General features: G+C 37.3%; 1 protein-coding gene across 1 annotated transcript in view; it reads right to left on the minus strand.

Moving 5' to 3' along the window:
- Positions 1-19017, minus strand: part of KCMF1 (potassium channel modulatory factor 1) — a 44844-nt gene that overhangs the window by 13044 nt on the left and 12783 nt on the right. Inside the window, exons 2-3 of the mRNA XM_048291832.1 lie at positions 8724-8891; positions 1511-1650 (exon numbers count right to left, since the gene is read on the minus strand). Coding sequence (XP_048147789.1) covers positions 1511-1650; positions 8724-8891 — 308 coding nt within the window. The remainder of the gene's footprint in view (positions 1-1510; positions 1651-8723; positions 8892-19017) is intronic.

Genomic DNA, 19017 nt, shown 5'->3' on the forward strand with positions numbered 1-19017 from the left:
ATAATTGTTTGAAAGCCTGTAACTACGAACATTTAGAATCCATAGTATTTTCCCTTCACTATCTCAGTAAGGGTACAGTACCCAAACAATTTTATGTGCATGCATACTAAGCATTTATCACAAAAGCCAGATTCAAAACTTAGCACAAACAGTAACAATCGTATTCAAAAAATATTGCCCTTTATCATTGTTTGGAACAATGATACAGCAGTGTTGCAGACTGATGCATAAAAAGGAAAATTTTGTGGGATTTTTTTTTACACATTTAACTCTTTCAGGATTCACCAGAGTAGCAGGTGTCAAGAATCACAAATTTAAGCTTTATGTGCAGAGTTCTGGAAGTCACAACTGCAAACAAGGGCGCCTCAGCTTTAAAAACCCAGGATCTATGGACACTCTGTGTCAGGAACATATTGCTGACATCAGGTGGTCCAAATCAGAATTGCAATACAAAGCCACCAAACAAAATAAAGTCATCCAAATGCAGAACTTTCAGTGGTTGACGCTGTGTGTAAAAGTTGCAAAGTTTAAGAAAAACTCAGAGGACTGTAAAAGTTGCAGTGTGTCACAGAGTTAAATAATTCTACCACAGTGCAACTGATTGTGAAGTAAACCTTTTCACTTCCTGTGTTTTTAAGAAAGGTCTTAACACCTTTCCATATCACCTCTTCACCCAAGCTCCTTATTAGGTTTGAAGAGTCATTCATTAACTTTCAAAATTTCTGCGGAAGAAAAGAAAACTAGAGAATTAGAATAGAGAGAACCTATTTATAACTGATTTCTTCACAATATATTAGTGATGAGTAATCCACTTCAAGTATCACTTTCTTCCTCGGGGTCTATGGTAAAACAGTTAACCAGAGAATAGCACCCTCCATGTCATTCTGCTAACCGAGTTTCTTCTCCTCCCAAGGTCAATCAAGATATCAGGAGTTAACATCTCCAATTGAAGTATTTATGTTGAAACTTGTTTAAGAAGTGCATTTAAAACCCCATTTAGTGTCCTACTGGTTATGGATTGGGGGAAACCCCCTGCTTTGACAAGAATAGTTTTAAAACAATTTTAAAATCCCACTGCATAAAAAATAAGAGGTTCATTAAAAATGCTATTAGAAAACACAACAAACTACCTGCATGTCTTCCTCTCTCTTACAGAAAACCAGCACAGCTGTAAGCTTGCAGAACAATTACATACTAACTGTGAAAAGGGAGACACAGCTAGACAGAATAACCATGAGAACTTTCTAAATTTTGTCTTACAATATAACAATCTCCTATGTTTAGGCGGCCTTTATATCACGACAACAAGCAGAAACTCTAAAAGAAGGAACCAAGCTCATTATATTATGATACCCATAAATCACAGAAGAATTTTGACGTCATTCTCAAACATAGGTACTTAGCACTTAAATGAACACATGCTTCAGGAAAGAACAGGAAGACAATTTTTCAGAAATGAGACTATTTAAAATATATTTCCACCATGAAAGCAAGCTCTGAGGCTCCTTACCACTTCTGTTGATGTTTCTGCATGCTCAGAAGTAACATGTTCTTGAAGAGATGTTTCCGTATAACCCATTTTCCCACAATAAGGACAAGTGAAAGACTGTGGCTGCTCTACAGAGAAAGCTTCCCCACCATAGTACAAGTCTGAAACAGAAAGAGATTAAATAGAGGTTACTTCAAAGAAAATATCATTATTAATTTTGTTCACATCAACCTCTGTTTACAAATGTACTTCATTATAATCCCTACTAAATTAATATGTTTTTTCATTGAAATAACTATATTCAGGAGCGGTTCAGTTACTGATAAAAAAATCAGAGACTATACTTCATTTTCACTAGCACATATAACTTAAGTTTTCTAATATTTACTAGGAAAAAAGACTTCCATCATGATGCTGCTGACACTGCCACACTTCCACTTTTCCACCACTGTTCTTATCCAATATACAGGGTCAACTATGGTATTTTTCAACCATAAGATTTCAACCAGAAGCTGAACTCTTGAAAAGACCTTAAATTTAGATCAAATTTCAGAAGTCCTCAGTGACACCAAATGTCAGTATTTATACCATAGTTGAACCACTGCTTTGCAGTAAATAGTTTTGGAAGTGTCTCAAATATATAACATAAAAGTTTGATTGTGCAAAAGGAATTTGGGTATCTGTTACACACCAGCTGCAACTTTTAGGTGTGTTGAATGTGAGCACTTCTGCATCATTGATGAAAAGTAGGTACCTTTTAGTTGCTAACATAGAAGTTCCCCAAACTTAAGATGAAAATTTATCAAACTATGCAAGGACAGAACGTTATTCTCTCTCATCCTCTGCAGGTATTTTGTATTCTACAGGAAACATGAATAAGCTTCTCACTCACATCAATATAAAAACAAACAAACAAACAAACAAACAAACCAACCCCCCTCTTAAATATCATATTGCCTAAAAACCTCTACCTATAAAACTCACTGAGAATGAATGAACATATTTTCAAGTAAGGCAACAGTACCAACTCCAACCTCACAGCTGGGCAAAGGGCACAGGGCCACAACTCATCTGAAGAGAGCTGGAAATACATAAGCATGCACATAGAAGTATCTTCTCCTTAGATACACTGTTAGCTCAATCGAGATGTCAAGAATTTTAGCAGCACACATAGTTCTATCACAAAGGGGGGAGGTTTGACAAGGCTGTCAAATCCTGTGTTGTTCCTTGTTTTCAAAGAATACAAAACAAAACATTTATTCACTAATACAATAAAAGTCGGAGGTCTTTGCAGTCTTTTGATTATACCTCTGGCATGTTCTCGCACTCAAACCTCCTTCCATATCTTTCTTGTAATATACATCAAACGTACATGAGAATGCCAAACAAATATGCCTTCCCCTGGGAAAAGAAATATTAAAAAATGTGTAGAAGTTACATATATATCTGGCAAATCCAGATATTTTTCCTTCGTAAATTTATAACTCCCTTCTTTTTTCCTCTTCAACTTTAATCTCTCTGCACCTACTACAACCAAAATCTGTTTCCTAATGTGAAACATAGATCACCAGATAGGTTTTAATTAAAAGGAATATTTAAGTTAAAAAAAAAAAAAAAGGTTGGTAATTAAGTGATCTTACGAATCTTTGTGTCTGTTTTGAGCACTGAAGGTAGTGAATGGGTATTTCTCTATCTGTTTTATGTTTTTATCTGGTTTTTTAATGTCTACAAGGACATAAAAAATCCTAAAATTTATGAACAGTCATGTTCTTGACGACCAAGGGGTCGTTTGCTAATGAATTTAATTAAGAATTAGAGGTAACATGGGAAGAAATGAAACACTGTGCCTCCACGGCTGCAGAAGTGAAGGAACCTACAATTGTGCTACTGTTTTCATTTACAAATCTATCAGTTTAGAATGCAATGTGCCCATGACCGAAGAACTATCTCTTCTGACCACAAAGAAATCTCTCAGGTATTAAAATTTTGGTTCATTTCAAAGACAAAAGGAGGAGTCCATAATTCTTCAAACTCCTCTGGAACTCTAAAGCCCTCTGTTCAAGATGTCTAGGAAGACAAGGCTATTGAGCAAAAAAGTAAAACCAGATTCAATTGCATCCCTCTAGGATAAGATTCGTGACCCATATGTCTTATCAATTAGGGGAAGAATACAAAGGAGTGGAAAGATCAGAACACTGTCTGATGAGGACCCAACAGTAGTTTATGAAGACAGTTTTCAAGCACAACAGTATTTAGACATTATAGCTTTTCCTTGGTGGGGAAAAAACACCAAGAAACAACCTGAATTAAATGTGAAAATGCAACCAAAAATATCAGCAATTTTGCTTTTTTATCCATCTATAGCTACAAAAGTTAAATGTATACTTAAATCTAACGAGTACACTCTTAAAATTGGTAGGAGGTTAGTGAGAAAACAGAAGTATCACAGAATTCCTTAGATAAAAATCAATCTGTCAAAGAGAGATCTAATTCAGGATTACATTTTCTAACAGCCTGTACTTTTTGTTAAGATATAATTCTTTACAAGGGTACACAGCAGTAAGGAATTTCAGTTTCACTTTTCTTTATATAGGTAATGTATATTCAATGTGATATATACATATAGACAAAAATGTTGGTATGACACAACTTGTAGTGTATTTATTTATTTATTTTTTTAATGCTTAAAGAAACCAAATGGTGGCAACACACCACTTAACAAAACAAAGTATGTATGTTCTTGTATTACTTATCAAGCAGCCATACATATTACCCTCAAAGCTGCTCCAGAGCCCTGTTCCAAACAAACTACGATGCTCACACTTAGCATGATACACATTTAGCAAACACATCTTGTTCTAGTGTGTGAAAAAAACCCCAAACAAACCAAAAAACCCACAAAGTCTCAAGCTGAATTCTGGTGAATCCAGACAATCTCACACCACATACTATTAAGGTACCCATTATTTAATCAGCTCCCTCTGCTTAGGAATTGGGCACAAAAAGTGGCAGGATCTTCTGTCACACAAGCATCTTAGCTGACAAGTGAAGGCACTTCGGAACCAAGGTAGGTTCTGTACTTCAATGAAAGTAACACAATATGATTTTGGCAGAGAACCCTATGAACAATTTGTATTACTTTCTTTTGTCAGTATAGGCACTTTAAAATGATGTGGTAATGGGCAACCCACATGCTTAGACCCTAAAGCATCCTAACAGTTTAAAATGCTTTTTTAGGAAAAAGAAAACTAGGAAATTCGCAGTGAACTTCTCCATTGTCCTGACAAATTGACCTACAAAGAGCACAAAAGTGGCTGCCTGGTAAGCACATTCCTGTTCTTTACAGGCCTATTACAATTCTACTCTTTCACCCCTCTGAAATAAACTAATTGGATTTGTGCTTTGAAGGCCACTTCTCATTACATATGAGACTTCATACTTTATATTAAGCTCTGTCCCTCTTACAGAAGCATATCACTCTTGGTGTGTGTTGAAGCCTTTTTTCCAGTATCTCTTGTGGGGCCTGAGGAACAACAGCACTGCCATTGTTCTGGATCCTGTCTTGCTTCAAAATTAGTACTAGGTCATATGCTGACTCCTGAAAGATAAATATAGCAACCAGATGCTGCAAGAGTGAACATGCACAACCAGAAAACACTAGAGCTTTTAACTTGTCTTCAGTGTTCTCATACTGGCTCCTTTACTAGTCTGACTTACAAGGAAAAAAAATTAAAATGTGTCAAGATGACAACAAAAGCTCCTTCAGAGTACCTGAAAAAGTCCCATCTTCTTGCAGTATATTCTGCAACATTATTACAGTACCTAGGAACTCTAAAAACGGATCCTAACTTTCACAGTGGTAAACAATATATGACTTTTCCTATACTGAAAGGATCATCCATGTGGTCAGCTATCCACCACAAACAATTTGGTTGCAGCTTCAGGCAGAGTACTTAAGTGAACTCCACAGATACCCCCACCTAGACAGTGATGGCCAGAGTGGTGGTGGGATTCAATAGTACAGGCTCCTTTTCATCAGTAGCAGACGGATTTTGGGCAAATGACTCGCTGATCCCCATGTGCACTTTTAAAATCAGAAAAATGACAGTGACTTCCTCTGAAGTGCTTGCATCAGTTTTGTAAGAGAAGGATTACCCACTCTGTTTCCTTTTCCTTGATAAAATACTCATCTTTCACTACCTGTCCGCTTTCCTCCATATCATAAGAAAAACTTTAAGTTTACTGCTTTTAAAATATTTTTGTATCTTTGAAACAAACCTACCTACAGATAACAGTACTGAAGTTTGTCAACAGCCAAGTACACTACAATTCACACACCTAGCTACACTAACAGCCTTCCAGTTTGTTTTTCTAGTGACATCTTCCTTACTTAAGAAAATCCCCACTCATTGTAATGCCATACGTTACAAACACTCTCCTTTCATTTGACTTCCCACATCACCAGGGAGCAACTGAAGACTTCATCAGTTCTGTGCTTGTGCTGGTTTCAGCTGGGATAGAGTTAACTTTCTTCACAGTGTGAAGTACAGGGCTATCTTCTGGATTTGTGTTGAACACAGGGCTGATATTTTTGTTATTGCTGAGCAGGGCTTACGCAGAGCCAAGACCTTTTCTGCTTTTTGCGCTGCTACTCCTACAATGGCGAGGAAGTTGGGGTGCATGGGAGACTGGGAGGAGACACAGCCAGGACAGGTCACCCCAACTGACCAAAGGGACATTCTGGACCATATGACACCACACTCCAGATATAAAGTATATGAAGGCGGGAAGAAGGAGGAACGGGGAACATTTGGAGTCTTGTTGTTTGTCTTCGCAAGTCACCATTAGGCATGATGGGGCCCTGCTCTCCAGAGATGTCTGACCACCTGCCTGCCCGTGGGAAGCACTGAATGAATTCCTTGTTCTGCTTTGCTTGTGTGCACAGTTTTTGCTTTCCCTATTAAACTGCCTTTGTCTCAAGCCAGGAGTTTTCAGCTTTTACCCTTCCAATTCTCTCCCTGATTCCGCTGGTGGGGAGTAAGTAGCTGTGTGGGGCTTGGCTGATGGCTGGAGATAAACCACAACAATACCACTTAGTTGCCCTGAGATTATTTTCTTCTCAGCCATTAATATCTAACCTTAGTGATTTTTAATATCCAGTAATAAAACTATCCTAACAACCCTGAATCAGGTAATTTTAGACTACTTCTACCATTACTGATTTTCTAACTAAACTTAACATTTCTTAGCTCCTAATTTTTTGCATGTTCCTCAAAGTCACATGATCTTCTTGGCCACACAAGGCCCTTTGAAAAGTCACCAATTTCTTTAAGCATCTGTACAATATTGTAAGGTATGTGCCTTTACGTGTATTCTACAGGGAACTTTAAAATCAAAACATTTTAGGAATGATGCCACAGATCCTCCTGAACTCTAAGGAATATGTTATTTTCCAATTTTCCCATTTCATTCTCCACTCTATAAGCTTACAAGGTCAGTAGTAACTAGGTGCCATCAGACTTTGCTGCAGCTCATAATTTGGTGACATTCTTGTTCTGCACAGTTATCAAAACAGGAGTCTTACTGTAGCGCTGAGCTGCAGTATTTTGTTTCCTGATACTAGCTCTGTGGGAGCAATGCTTGGATAGCAAGCCATATTAAATTTATAGACCTTGGTTTTTTATTCCCATTTAGAGAATAAACAGCATAAACACTAAGCAATATAGAAGTTGTCCTTCAAATCCTATTACCCATCTCAACACTTCACTGTGAACCTTCTTCCACCTATCTGTATTCTTCAGGCATACTTAAAATAGTAGAAAATAACCCCTCTGTGTCTCTACAAAATACATACATAAAAGGCATTAAGCCAAAGGTATATGTATCAAAGACTTCCAAAAGAGAAGTACCCAAGTTGCAAGAAACAAAACAAAATTTGTAGTCACTCCTAGTTTCTCATTATAGGCATTAAAAAAAAAGCATAGTTTAGAACAAGTTCTCATTGCAGTACACCAAAATCTTTGACTTATAATATTACTACGTTTCAGTCTTCTTACCCCTGTGATTAGTATTTAGTACTTACAGCAATGCTGTCCTTTTATCCCATGTTTAATGTCAAAAAATAACTGCTGATAACAGGTTAAGAAGTTTCAACTGTGCATTTCAAACAGTGACTTCAATCCCCAATACTGTGCACAGAGGAAAAAACAAAAGCCTGACAAGAAACACGTAAGTTAAAACAGGGGCATGTATTTTTGATAATGCACTAAATTATTTCCTTTCAAATCATGGACTCCCATGGCCTGGATTTCTGAAGTCATGATCAGGCAGTCTCAGGGCAAGAGGAGCCCTGAGAATTAAAAGAAAATTGAAGACAATTTCATATAAAGGTTGTTTTAAGAAACTGCATGTTTCTGTATACAGCTATTCTCTAAACTTTAAACCAATAAAGTATAAATTTTACTTCTGTTATAATCAAAAAGGTAGAGAAGTTAGGACTTCATCTTTTGAGAAATCATCATATTTAAAAGATTTAAAAAATGAATATTACAGGTGCAATCACTAGGAAGAAATACTGAAATGCTAGTCCCATGTGTTTGACATCAAAAGAAAATAGATGTCCAGGATCAGCAACATCGTAGAGCAGTGGATTGTCACAAAATCATTTCTCACAAGTTACAACCTGTTTCAAGTATGATGCAACAGAAACATCAAACTGGATAGGACACAAGAACAATTATTTATTCTAAATACTGACAAGACTTTACAGTTAGAAATAATTCTGAGACTAGTACATCTACAAAGGAATTCTAAAAAGACTACATGCTAGTCCTTACTACTAATCTCTCAATGCAGTCCATCACCACCTTTCTTGTACTTGCAGTTTCACGTAAGCCACCAATGAACAACCTTCCTACAAAATGTCACTAGGATTTTTTTTCTGCCTGTAGACCGTGGCACTTTTAACAGTAGTCACTGTTACTAAGTATATTTATTAGTCTGATAATTTGCTGTTATCAGACCAAAATAAAAAAAATCAGAAATACATGTGCAGCAGTTTAAAAAAAAAATAAAATAAAAAAAAAATTCAGTTCTTCTAGAGAAGAAAACATGCCTGCTTATTAGAACACAAGAACTTGGCCCTTATTTTTAGCGCACTAATTGGAGAAGTGATTAATAAGTAGAAACACAAAAATATAGCAACAAATTACTGGAGTTTGAAATTATCACTTACCAAAATCTACTCTTGTTAGTATGCACTGCATTGGATGGTCAGTTGTATGCCTTGTTGTCGTTGCACCACTTTCATAACAAGTTGCACACAGATCGTAATCGTAGCAAATTAAACACTTGTATCGGCGGCCTCGAAAATTTCCTTTTAAACATGCATCACAGCTGACACCTGTAAACAAATAAAATTGCTTTAAGACAGCAACAAATGCACTTATTTTTTATGAGGAAGATTTGTTGCTATTGCCTCTCAGTAACTAAACAGAGCCAACCATGTCTGACATGTGCAGCTGACATGAGACTCGATTTATAATGCATTTGCGTCTTTAAAAGACACTGCTCTCCCAAAATCAGAATCTTGAATTCTTGAAGTAAAGCAGACTCGAGCACCTGAAATAATAACAGGTTAAGTTATAAAAGCTCTTCAGCTCCACCTTCCTACAGACACCTTTACCCCTTAGTATTGACTGGTATTTTAACTATTCAGTCAGGAATTGTGCCACTTTTAAAAGGTAAATTGTATAATGGTTGATCAAGAGGAAAGAAAAACAACAACCAAATCAACCACTGGCAAAAATGTACTAGCTTTCCAGCCCTTAATTCAACACTTCCTAATATGTTAATTCTGAATAACACCATAGCCATCCCTGACATTTCATGTGCGGTAGAAATTAGGATGTTTTTCTACGTTTTTTTAATTTAGGCTGCATCAGTTCTCTCCATTCTATTTCTCCCTTAAGCTCATGCTTTGCTATGTAAAGTAGCCACACTGCATGTGTGTCTGAGAAAGGCTTTATACCTTCAAGAAGTTTTCATTTTTCTCTGTATGGTTTCAGTTCTCCCTGGGTTGCCTAGTTAAGTGCAGAAGTGACATTGTCTTGTAATCTGTGAAGGCTAACACAAACATCTTTCAACCGCAGCAGCAAATTAAGGACCTTCACGAAAGAAACCAGTGTGTACAACCCAAGGCAGGATTTGGATCAACATCCTCTTTCAGCAACAGTTAAGATTTCTTCTTCACAGTTTGGTAGAAGCACAGACAATTTTAGAGCAAACTGCCAGAACAAGAGTCACATTAGCCATATCTCTATTTTTTAAACCTAGTTGTTCTGGTGTGACTGACAGAATATTTTTGCTTTTTTTTTTTTTTTACTACTCCACTCTATAGCATCTGAACAGAAGCTCTACCACAAGTAATTCAGAAACACATTGATAAGCAATTACTTTTGAATCTCCCCTACTTGTTCCAACAATTGCATCACTGCAGTTAGATGAACAGTGAGCAAAATTATTTTATCACTTTTGCCTTTAGTTTCTTCATCTATCGGGACAGCCTGAAGCACTATTAGCTTCTAAGGTATAATCACGGTGCTTATGTGAATACTGAACCTGTTTTTTATTCACCTCACTGCATATCTATTCTGCAATCATCCCTCTACATGGAACAGCGTATTAGAAGAAAATATCTCCAGAATCTTTGTTAATAGCCCAACTATGTTTTGAGGATGGCCATGTTAGCATCTTCAAAGTTGGTTTGGTTGGCTTAAAAAAGAAAAAATGAAAAAACCGCCTTTCTCACTTAACTTTCTTTTTCCTGAAGTTTCATCCATAAACTCTGAAGGATTTTTAACAATCTGATGATGTGGATGCTGACAGCAGGCTAACTTCTGAGAACACTTGCTTGCTAACTCTGTAAACTGAATTTCACTGCTTCAGTTGGTGTGTTTGCTTTTTTCCTCCCACACAGAGACCCACAAAATTCTACCTATGCAGCACGCAGATCTTCCCAACAATTGATGCTGCACACACAATACTTAGCAGCTACTGGCAGCACTGCAAGTCTTTTTGTTGCCTACTAAACTTTCTAGAAAACAGCTGATTAGCAAGTTAGACGTCACACTGAAATAAGCAAACTAGTTTAACCTAGAATCTATGTCAGACACTAACAGCTTTCCAAATGAAGTACTAACCCATGATTCTCCAGAAAGTACTATTTTTCCCATTCTTTTCATTTAAGCTCAAAACAACTGATTTAATGCAGATGTAAGACTCTTTGCAACAAACTCCTGTCATGTTTTCTCTCAAACATTTACATCATTCCTACTTGAAGACAGACATTTTTAAGAAGCTCTGATTTACGTGTTTTCTTCACGTCAATACTTCTCCATATTACTCCAATCTGTAACCTCTATATATGATGTGATATTAACTGTGGGGAAATTCAGCCATCAACATAAATCACAAAAATGTCTGTATTTAAAATTTTAGAACATTTGCAGTGAGAATCTACCAGGTCTTCAAATAACAGATGAACTTTGTTACTTATGATCAATTATTAGAACATCTATAATTTGATTCAAACAGAAAAACTAATATTAGCGTAACACATCTCTATGGCTGGTGAAGTCAGACCAAGAGAGTAGCAATGTTCTAGAGACAGCATTCTTTCTGCATCTCTCAAAGTTGGTATTTTACAACAACTACCACATCCTTCCCTTTGAGGAACAGGCTGGCAGCAAGGGATGTATCAGGTTACTCTTATATCCTTTTCTATAGCAGAGAATGAAAACTGCAAAAGGGAAAATTATTAAATCAAAATTTAGGCATTAAACACATGCTTAAATCCCCAGACCTTCCCCTGAATCCAGCAGGATTTATTTTCCAGAAATTGTATTACTGATTTTTCCCTTTTTAAAAGTCTGAACAAAGTCAGGCCTGACAGTTCTTCCTATTCCTCTTCAAGCCTATTACTTGGCTGCCAAAATCTCAACTACCTACCCAACACGTGATCTAGAAAGTGAAATAACCAAGTAATTTCATCCCACCTTATTCTTTCTACTATAACGAAAGCTTTTGATTTGAATCTTTTACACTTTAATCTTTACATCAAGTGAAATTACAAAAGTTCATTCTGCACAAACCTCAAACACTCAAAGATAACATACTTTATTTAGCACAGCCTATCTTTCAGTATGTGTCTATCCAACATTTCCCTGCATTTACTTTACATTTCCAAGTATGGCAGGTATGCTACAGATCCAAGACTATCAGATTAAACAGGATGTATCCACATTAATTACTGGTTTTGAGAAAAATACCCCACAGTCTAAAGACTATGGACCACATGAAAGCAAGGAACAAAAGCACAGAACAAACCAAAAGAAAAGTATGAACAATCTGTGACAACTATTTAAATACACTTCTGACTTGAAAGAACTGTTACTATCGACTTTTAAAAGAATCATAAAATGAAATCCTGTTAACTCCAAATGACTTGCTGTTCAATGAGAACTTCTGATTAACCTTAAGGAAAACATTAGCTTGGAATGGTAAGAGTAAGAAATATCTATTTTAGTTACAAATTACATTACATCACAGATGATTTGGAGGCATCCTCAAATTTTGTTCTATTTTGTTACTGCTACACAAGTACCAACATATACTGCATAACACAGATCTAATGAAAACTTTTCTGCTCCGTGTACAATGCTCTTTTAGTGCAACATTATTCCACCAGAGGACAGCATTGTGCTAAAAGCTTTTGGTTCACCTTCAACTAACAAACACCAGGTTCTGAAAATTTCTTCAGAAGTATTCCCTTGAAGTATCAACACTCAATCTCTCCAGCTTCACGCTTTGAGTGAAGTGAATCAGGACATACCTAACAGTCCCACCAATAAAGTATGTTTTACCCCTTCAATAGAAAAGTCTTACTACATTTTTATTGAGCCCACAGGTTCTTTTAATCCAGGTCAATTATTTCAGCATTTTACATGTAGCACATTGAATGATTTGAATGATTTGTTGAGTGATTCTAGGAAAAAAGAAAAAGTCGAAACAATTATCTTCCCCAACAGCTTTCATATTTTGATCCTGATAGCCAAGCATAATTTGATTTTATGACACTGAACTGTTTTGCTAGAAATTAACGAAAATGAATGCAACTGGTCCTGGGTTTAATAGATACACCAAAGACAGCACATAACCTGGATTCATAATGGAGAGAATAACACTGAAAAAAACACGTGGTTCAAATACTATATACCTCAGGATTAATTTGTATTTATGATTACAAGCAAAGCTATGAGGTAACATCACTGAAAGTGTCCTTAGTGTCCCAAGCCATTACTGCCTTGGATAGACACACATTTGTAAAAAAAGCAAAGGTTTTTTCCCCCTACTTGGTGTCCTCAGAAACTAAGGGCAATCAGAATAATAATGATATTAAAAGCCCAGTAATCTGAGCCAGACAAAATTACCTGAGAAACTGTAGGAAACCCAGCATCTTTTTTGTCTTATAAAGAGCATATGGTGAAAGATTAGCTATACAGAGATGCTGAAATACATTTCAGCCTCAAAATGAGGCCATGAACTTTATCAATACTTAGAAATTTCTAAAAATTAAACAACACCTTTCAAGAAAATACCAGTCATTAGAAAACATTTTAAACACATATGAAGCCAATATGTGAAGTATTCAAACAGTGAAAACAAAAATTACCTCCAGAGAAGAATATTTAGTCATTCTGCTCTTCCTGAGAATTAAATTAATTTCCTCCTCTTAGCAATACATTGGCAGACACTAATTTAATGGGTAGTTATCAGCAGTTAGCATTCCTGCCAGCAGCTCAACATCCAAAACCCAACCTTCCAGCCAATTTAGGTATTATTTTTCGTTCATCAGTGCTCAGAGGGAGGATCACTGTATTTCTTTAATGTACAACACAAATACAAAATTAGCCCATCAATGGTTTCTTCTCTGGAAAGAAAATGCCAGTTACTTCAGAATTTCTTCGTAACTTACATAAAGTACTGAAAGGATTCACCCTTCTAAAGACTGAAAGTATTATATGCAAGAGTACCACTGAATTTCAGGGGACTGGATAAACTTCAAGGTTTCTACCTTTCAAAAACCCCAACTTAAGCATGCAAGTGAAACTTAAAATGTTGTGCCACCTCTTTCGTGGTACAAATGGTTGCAATCTGTATACTGCATTTTATTTCTATATTTTGAAGATCATAAGTAATAGTCCTTTTTAAATGCATCTGATAGTGTAAGATGCTCTTTTCATATGATTGTTATGGGTTTGTTCAGTTTTAAATAAATCTGCTTGACATTAACTACCTCATCTACAGTCTACATGCCACACAGCACATCCAAACCTTAAGATATTCTATTTACGCAGTTCAGTTGTTTCCAAGACTGAAGATAGGAAAATATATCCCATTTGATAACACTTAATAAAGAAGAAATGCCAATTGTTTCTTACTTTAATAGACTCATTTCTTAATGTACACTACTGCCTGGTTTGACAGGTCAAATTCTAAGAACTTCTGCTGTTTCTGTGAACATTTCACCAGAAAAATCAACCAAACCTAAGAACATTCATTTTTGTTTACTTTTCCTCATGTTTACTAAAGCAGACTGTGAAAACAAACATTAAAGACACCTACAACATAGAACCTATTTCTTCGCCCTTGCAGCTACAAGTACTGAACAAAAAATCCACACAGTAAACCCTTGAGAAAACCAAAAACACTCTGTCCCCCCACATAGCATGTACGCAACACGGGCAAACATGCAGGACCTTCTTAGAGCAAAGAGGAAAAAGAAGTAACCAGACTGAAAAGAACTAGTAGGATTAAAGTTGCAGACAGAGATGTTGTTGACTTGGAAATGGGGAAAAAAAAGGAGGAAAGAGAGGGAATTGGGCCTACAAAAGGCTTTTCGTTTTCTTCACTGCACTCCTCCTTCCTCTTGAGTCTGGAGTAGAAACAGACACCTAACCTCTCTGTTGTCAATAATTTTCATGAAGCCCACTTGCCTGATACTTAGAATCACAGAATCATAAAGGTTGGAAAAGACCTTTAAGATCACCAAATCCAACTGTCCACTCAGCAATACCACTGTAATCTCTAAACAACTAAACCGTATCACCCCGTGCCAGATCCAGATGCCTCTTGGATACCTGGCTCCACTACACCCCTGGGCAAACGAATCCAATTCCTGACCACCCAAAATTTTTTTTTCTAATATCTAATCTGAATCTTCCCTGTCTCAGGAGCAGGCCATTTCCTCTTGTCCTCTCACTGCAGGCACGTTGAAAGAGACCGACCTCCATCTCACTACAACCTCCTTTCGGGTAGTTGTAGAGAGTGATAATGTCCCCCCTGAGCTTCCTCAAGACTAAACAAACCCAGCTCCTTCAGTCATTCCATATTTTCTGGACTTTTTTGCAAGCCTTGCTGCCCTCCTCTGGACACATGCCAGCACTTCGATGTCCTTTTTAAAGTGAAGAGACAACTGAATGCAATACTTGAGGCATGGCTTCAGCAGCGCTGAGAGAGGGGGACAGTCATTACCCTGGTGTAAAAACAAAGAATTGAACAGTACAGCTGGCCCAGCAAGTTTCAGACTTGATCCAAAGCCTCAGCCAGCCTGCTGCAAAAAGAAGTTTTTCTATTTTTGCTTTCACATTCCAGGTTGTGGAAGTTATACGCACAACAGTTTCAGTCATCTAGGGCATCAGGAACAAGTGATTAGTAAGCACTTGCAAAACATGCCCAGATCTATGCAGAAATCATGCAGGATTTGTGATCAAGTCAATTTGGATTTCCAATTTAATATTTGATACTATCTCACATGTCTCTTATCATTCCATTAATATAATTTAATTTGACCATCAAAACCATCACAACACAAAGACCTGCTAAAGTACTGTAAATACATTAAAAATAAACAGATTGCAATGGAGCACATGAGGTCTGTAGTGTGGCAAAGGAACTGGCACCAGACATGATTTTATTTAACAACTCTGTTAATCTGGAAAATGGCAAACAGAATGTGAATTCTATTAACAGAAAAATACTTAAACTGAGAAAGCTACAAACAGCTCCAGGGCAAGAAAATAACAGTAACAGTACTAAGCTACATCCTATATCTAGTAAAATCAATGGAAAAGTTTCTCACTCAATAGGACACGACCACATTCCTGAGTTTGTTTCAGGATGAGACAACAGAAATACACTGCTCAGGCAAGCACCAGCTAAAAGAGAATTGGGCTGGGGGAAAAGTACATTACACACAAGTGAGTTTTACAGGCGTAGGAAACATCAAGAAAACACTAAAATCCTAAAAAGAAATTAAACAAAAGAACTGGTACTTCTCTGCTGAGCCATAAAAGAATTAAGATATCCTTTTCTCAGAAAATAAACCTCTGTGCACTTTGGATTACCATTATTTAGGAAGAGTGGCATAAAAAGGGAAAAACACACAAGGAGAATAAGACACATGTCCCGTAAGGCTTGGGAGACAACTGAGCAGTACAGACCAGTTGAACAGAGAAGTAAACATGCTTGAAGAATGCTTTTTCTGTGAGCCACTGTTTCAGGCAGATAAGAAAAAAACCCCCACAACACTTGGCAGAGGCTAAGAGCTTAGCTGAAATTAACTATTTGGGTACACCTTAAACATAGCTCTGGTGTAAGGAATACACACTCAGCTTTACCTCCTTTTGCACTATTAAACTCACTCCTGATCCTTTTAAACATTACCCAAATAAGCAAACATGGCAAGCTTTTCCCACCCTGTGGGATGGGGAGAAGGCAAGATTTATCATAGGTAACAATGCAGAAAGTAGGCAATACTGGCTAGGAAACCAAGGAGCTGGAAGTGAGAGACACAAGAAGTCTGCATGCAGCAAGTGCTTTAGCTCTAGTCGTAATGCTTTGTGAATTACATGCCTCATAATAGCTCAGACTTAAAAGACTTGCATTAAGTGGTCTGGAAATACACACTTTTCAGGTCATGAAAACACAACTAGAAAGCAGTTGGAAGAGGGAGGGATATAAAATCAAATGGTTCTTCTCATCATTGAAGAAAGCAGCAATGCCTAATACAAGGCAGTCACACCTAGATTCCTCCCAGCCAATTCACGTCATAGAGAGGAGCACAAGAACACTTTCAAACTTAAAGACTACCTTCAAAATCACCATTTTGAATGGCATCACAATATCATAAAAATAATTTATCTTTCCTTAACACCACAAGAGGTCTAGTAACTTGTAAAAATACATAAGTCTCTGAACACAACACAGAGGGGCAACAGGAGCTTAAAATCCTACAACATATTCATTTAAGTAGTTGCAATATTCTATCCTGGGCTTTCTCAAAGCATTGTTCTTACTCTGAACATAAACAGACTGCCTTGACAACTCTTTCTCCCACTTTTTTGTTATATAGGACTGCTTGTCAGGCTGATAACATGTCTCCAGAAACTACAAACGCTTATGATGGGAAGGCTAAGTAGAGCACTGTGGGAAACACAGTAACCTAAAGCAAAGAAGGTTTCATGTCTACTTCGATTAGGCTTTGAGTTTGTTCTGTTCCTCCCACCTCTTCTTTCCAATTCTTCATGGCATAGACTTCTTTCCTAATTCAAACAATCATATAATGGTCTGGGTTGGAAGGGACCTTAAAGATCACCTAGATCCAACATCCCTGGTACAGGCAGGGACACCTTTCACTAGACCAGGTTGCTCCAAGCCCCATCCAAACTGGCCTTAAACACTTCCAGGGATGGGGCATCCACAGCTTCCCTGGACAACCTGGTCCAGTGCCTCACCATCTGCAAAAGAATTTTAACATCTAACCCAAACCCATCCTCTTTCAGTTTGAAGGGATTCTCCCTTGTTCTGTCACTACATGCCCCTGCAAAAAGTCCCTCTCTAACTTCCTTGTAGGCTCCCTTCAGGTACTGGAAGACCACAATTAGGGTACCCCTAAAACCTTCTCTTTTCCAGGCTGAAAAATTCCAGTTCTTTCAGCCTTTCCTCATAGGAGGAAATCCTCTAGTCAACCTGGTGGCCTCCTCTGGTCTCACTCCAACAGGTCCCTGTCCTTCCTGTGCCGGGACCCCAGAGCTGGATGCAGTGTTCCAGGTGGGGTCTCACCAGAGCAGAGGAGAGGGGCAGAATCCCCTCTCTCCCCTGCTGCCCATGCTGCTTTGGATGCAGCTCAGCATACAACTGGCTTTCTGGGCTCTCAGATCATGTCCAGCCTCTCATCCACCAGCATCCTCAAGATCATCTTGGCAGGGCTCCTTATATGTTGCTCATATGTTCCCTGTATTGGCAACACAACCATTTGCCAGCCATACCAAATGCCTTACCTTTCCCCTTGTTTTCCTCATTAGGAAGAGTTTCGCTGAGCTTTATTACCTGTAGTTTTGTTCTTCTTGTCCCTTTAAACCGCACATGCATAAAAAACCAGTATTATGTTCTAGAACATTTCCCTGACAGTCCTGATCATCTCACATATGTATCCAACTTACTTTTAAGAATAATTTACTAAACACTCTATTTGAAAATAACATGTCACATAATTTTTCTATAGAGCTTCCAATCTATCACTAAACACTAAAACCCATCACTAATTTGTAGATCACAGCTCATGAGTCTTCAGTACTTAAGAACTTTTAATGTAATTAGCTCATTTTCTTAAACAAGACTCAAATGTTTTACTTTATTTGCTGAACCACAAAATAAACCAGGTGTCAGCAATACAGCATTTTATCAAAACAGGTAAAATGTACCTCACTTCAGGATTTAAGAAAAAAAGAGAGGGATGATCAAACACCCCTTAGGTCTCACTACTTCTTACTACAAGCTCAGCTGCCATGCTACAGTTACAAAATGCATGAAACAGTATTTTAAGAATAAAGAAAAAATTATGTGTAACAAAAAAATCTGACAGATCTTTATTGAAAGCATTTTTAAACAATCTATTAGAAAAAAAAATCTGTAATACAAAGATACTAGTGAGGAAAACCTAGATAATGAAGTAGGGGAAGGTGGACATATGACAGGTATTTTAGCTGTTTCACCTCAATTTCTGCCTCTTGGAAGCACAAGGTTTTTTCCTTTCAGACTAGCTTATAAGCTCTGCTCTCCACTGCCCATTGGACTCTGCTTGAATTCACACAAAGGTGGTTTTCACCCACTAAACTTGAGCTTCTTCAAGTTCTCAAATATTTATGAGCAAAAATCACTCATCCGCAAACTTGTATCTTCTGTAATTCATACCTTCTTCTTTTAACACATACATTGTTTTTTAGGACTGCCTCACTGTACACTGTGTTGCATTCTAAAGTTTGATGTGTGTCAAACATGCAATCACAAATATTACAAGTCTCCTAGTCTACACATAACTGTAAAATGAGCTTGGGTATGAGCCTGATACTCCTTCCATTTCCCTTGACAGTCTTCCAGGTGATGTCACTGGGATGCATGGATGAAGA

This window comes from Corvus hawaiiensis, chromosome Z (genome assembly GCF_020740725.1).
Source record: "Corvus hawaiiensis isolate bCorHaw1 chromosome Z, bCorHaw1.pri.cur, whole genome shotgun sequence".
NCBI classification, from domain to species: Eukaryota; Metazoa; Chordata; class Aves; order Passeriformes; family Corvidae; genus Corvus; species Corvus hawaiiensis.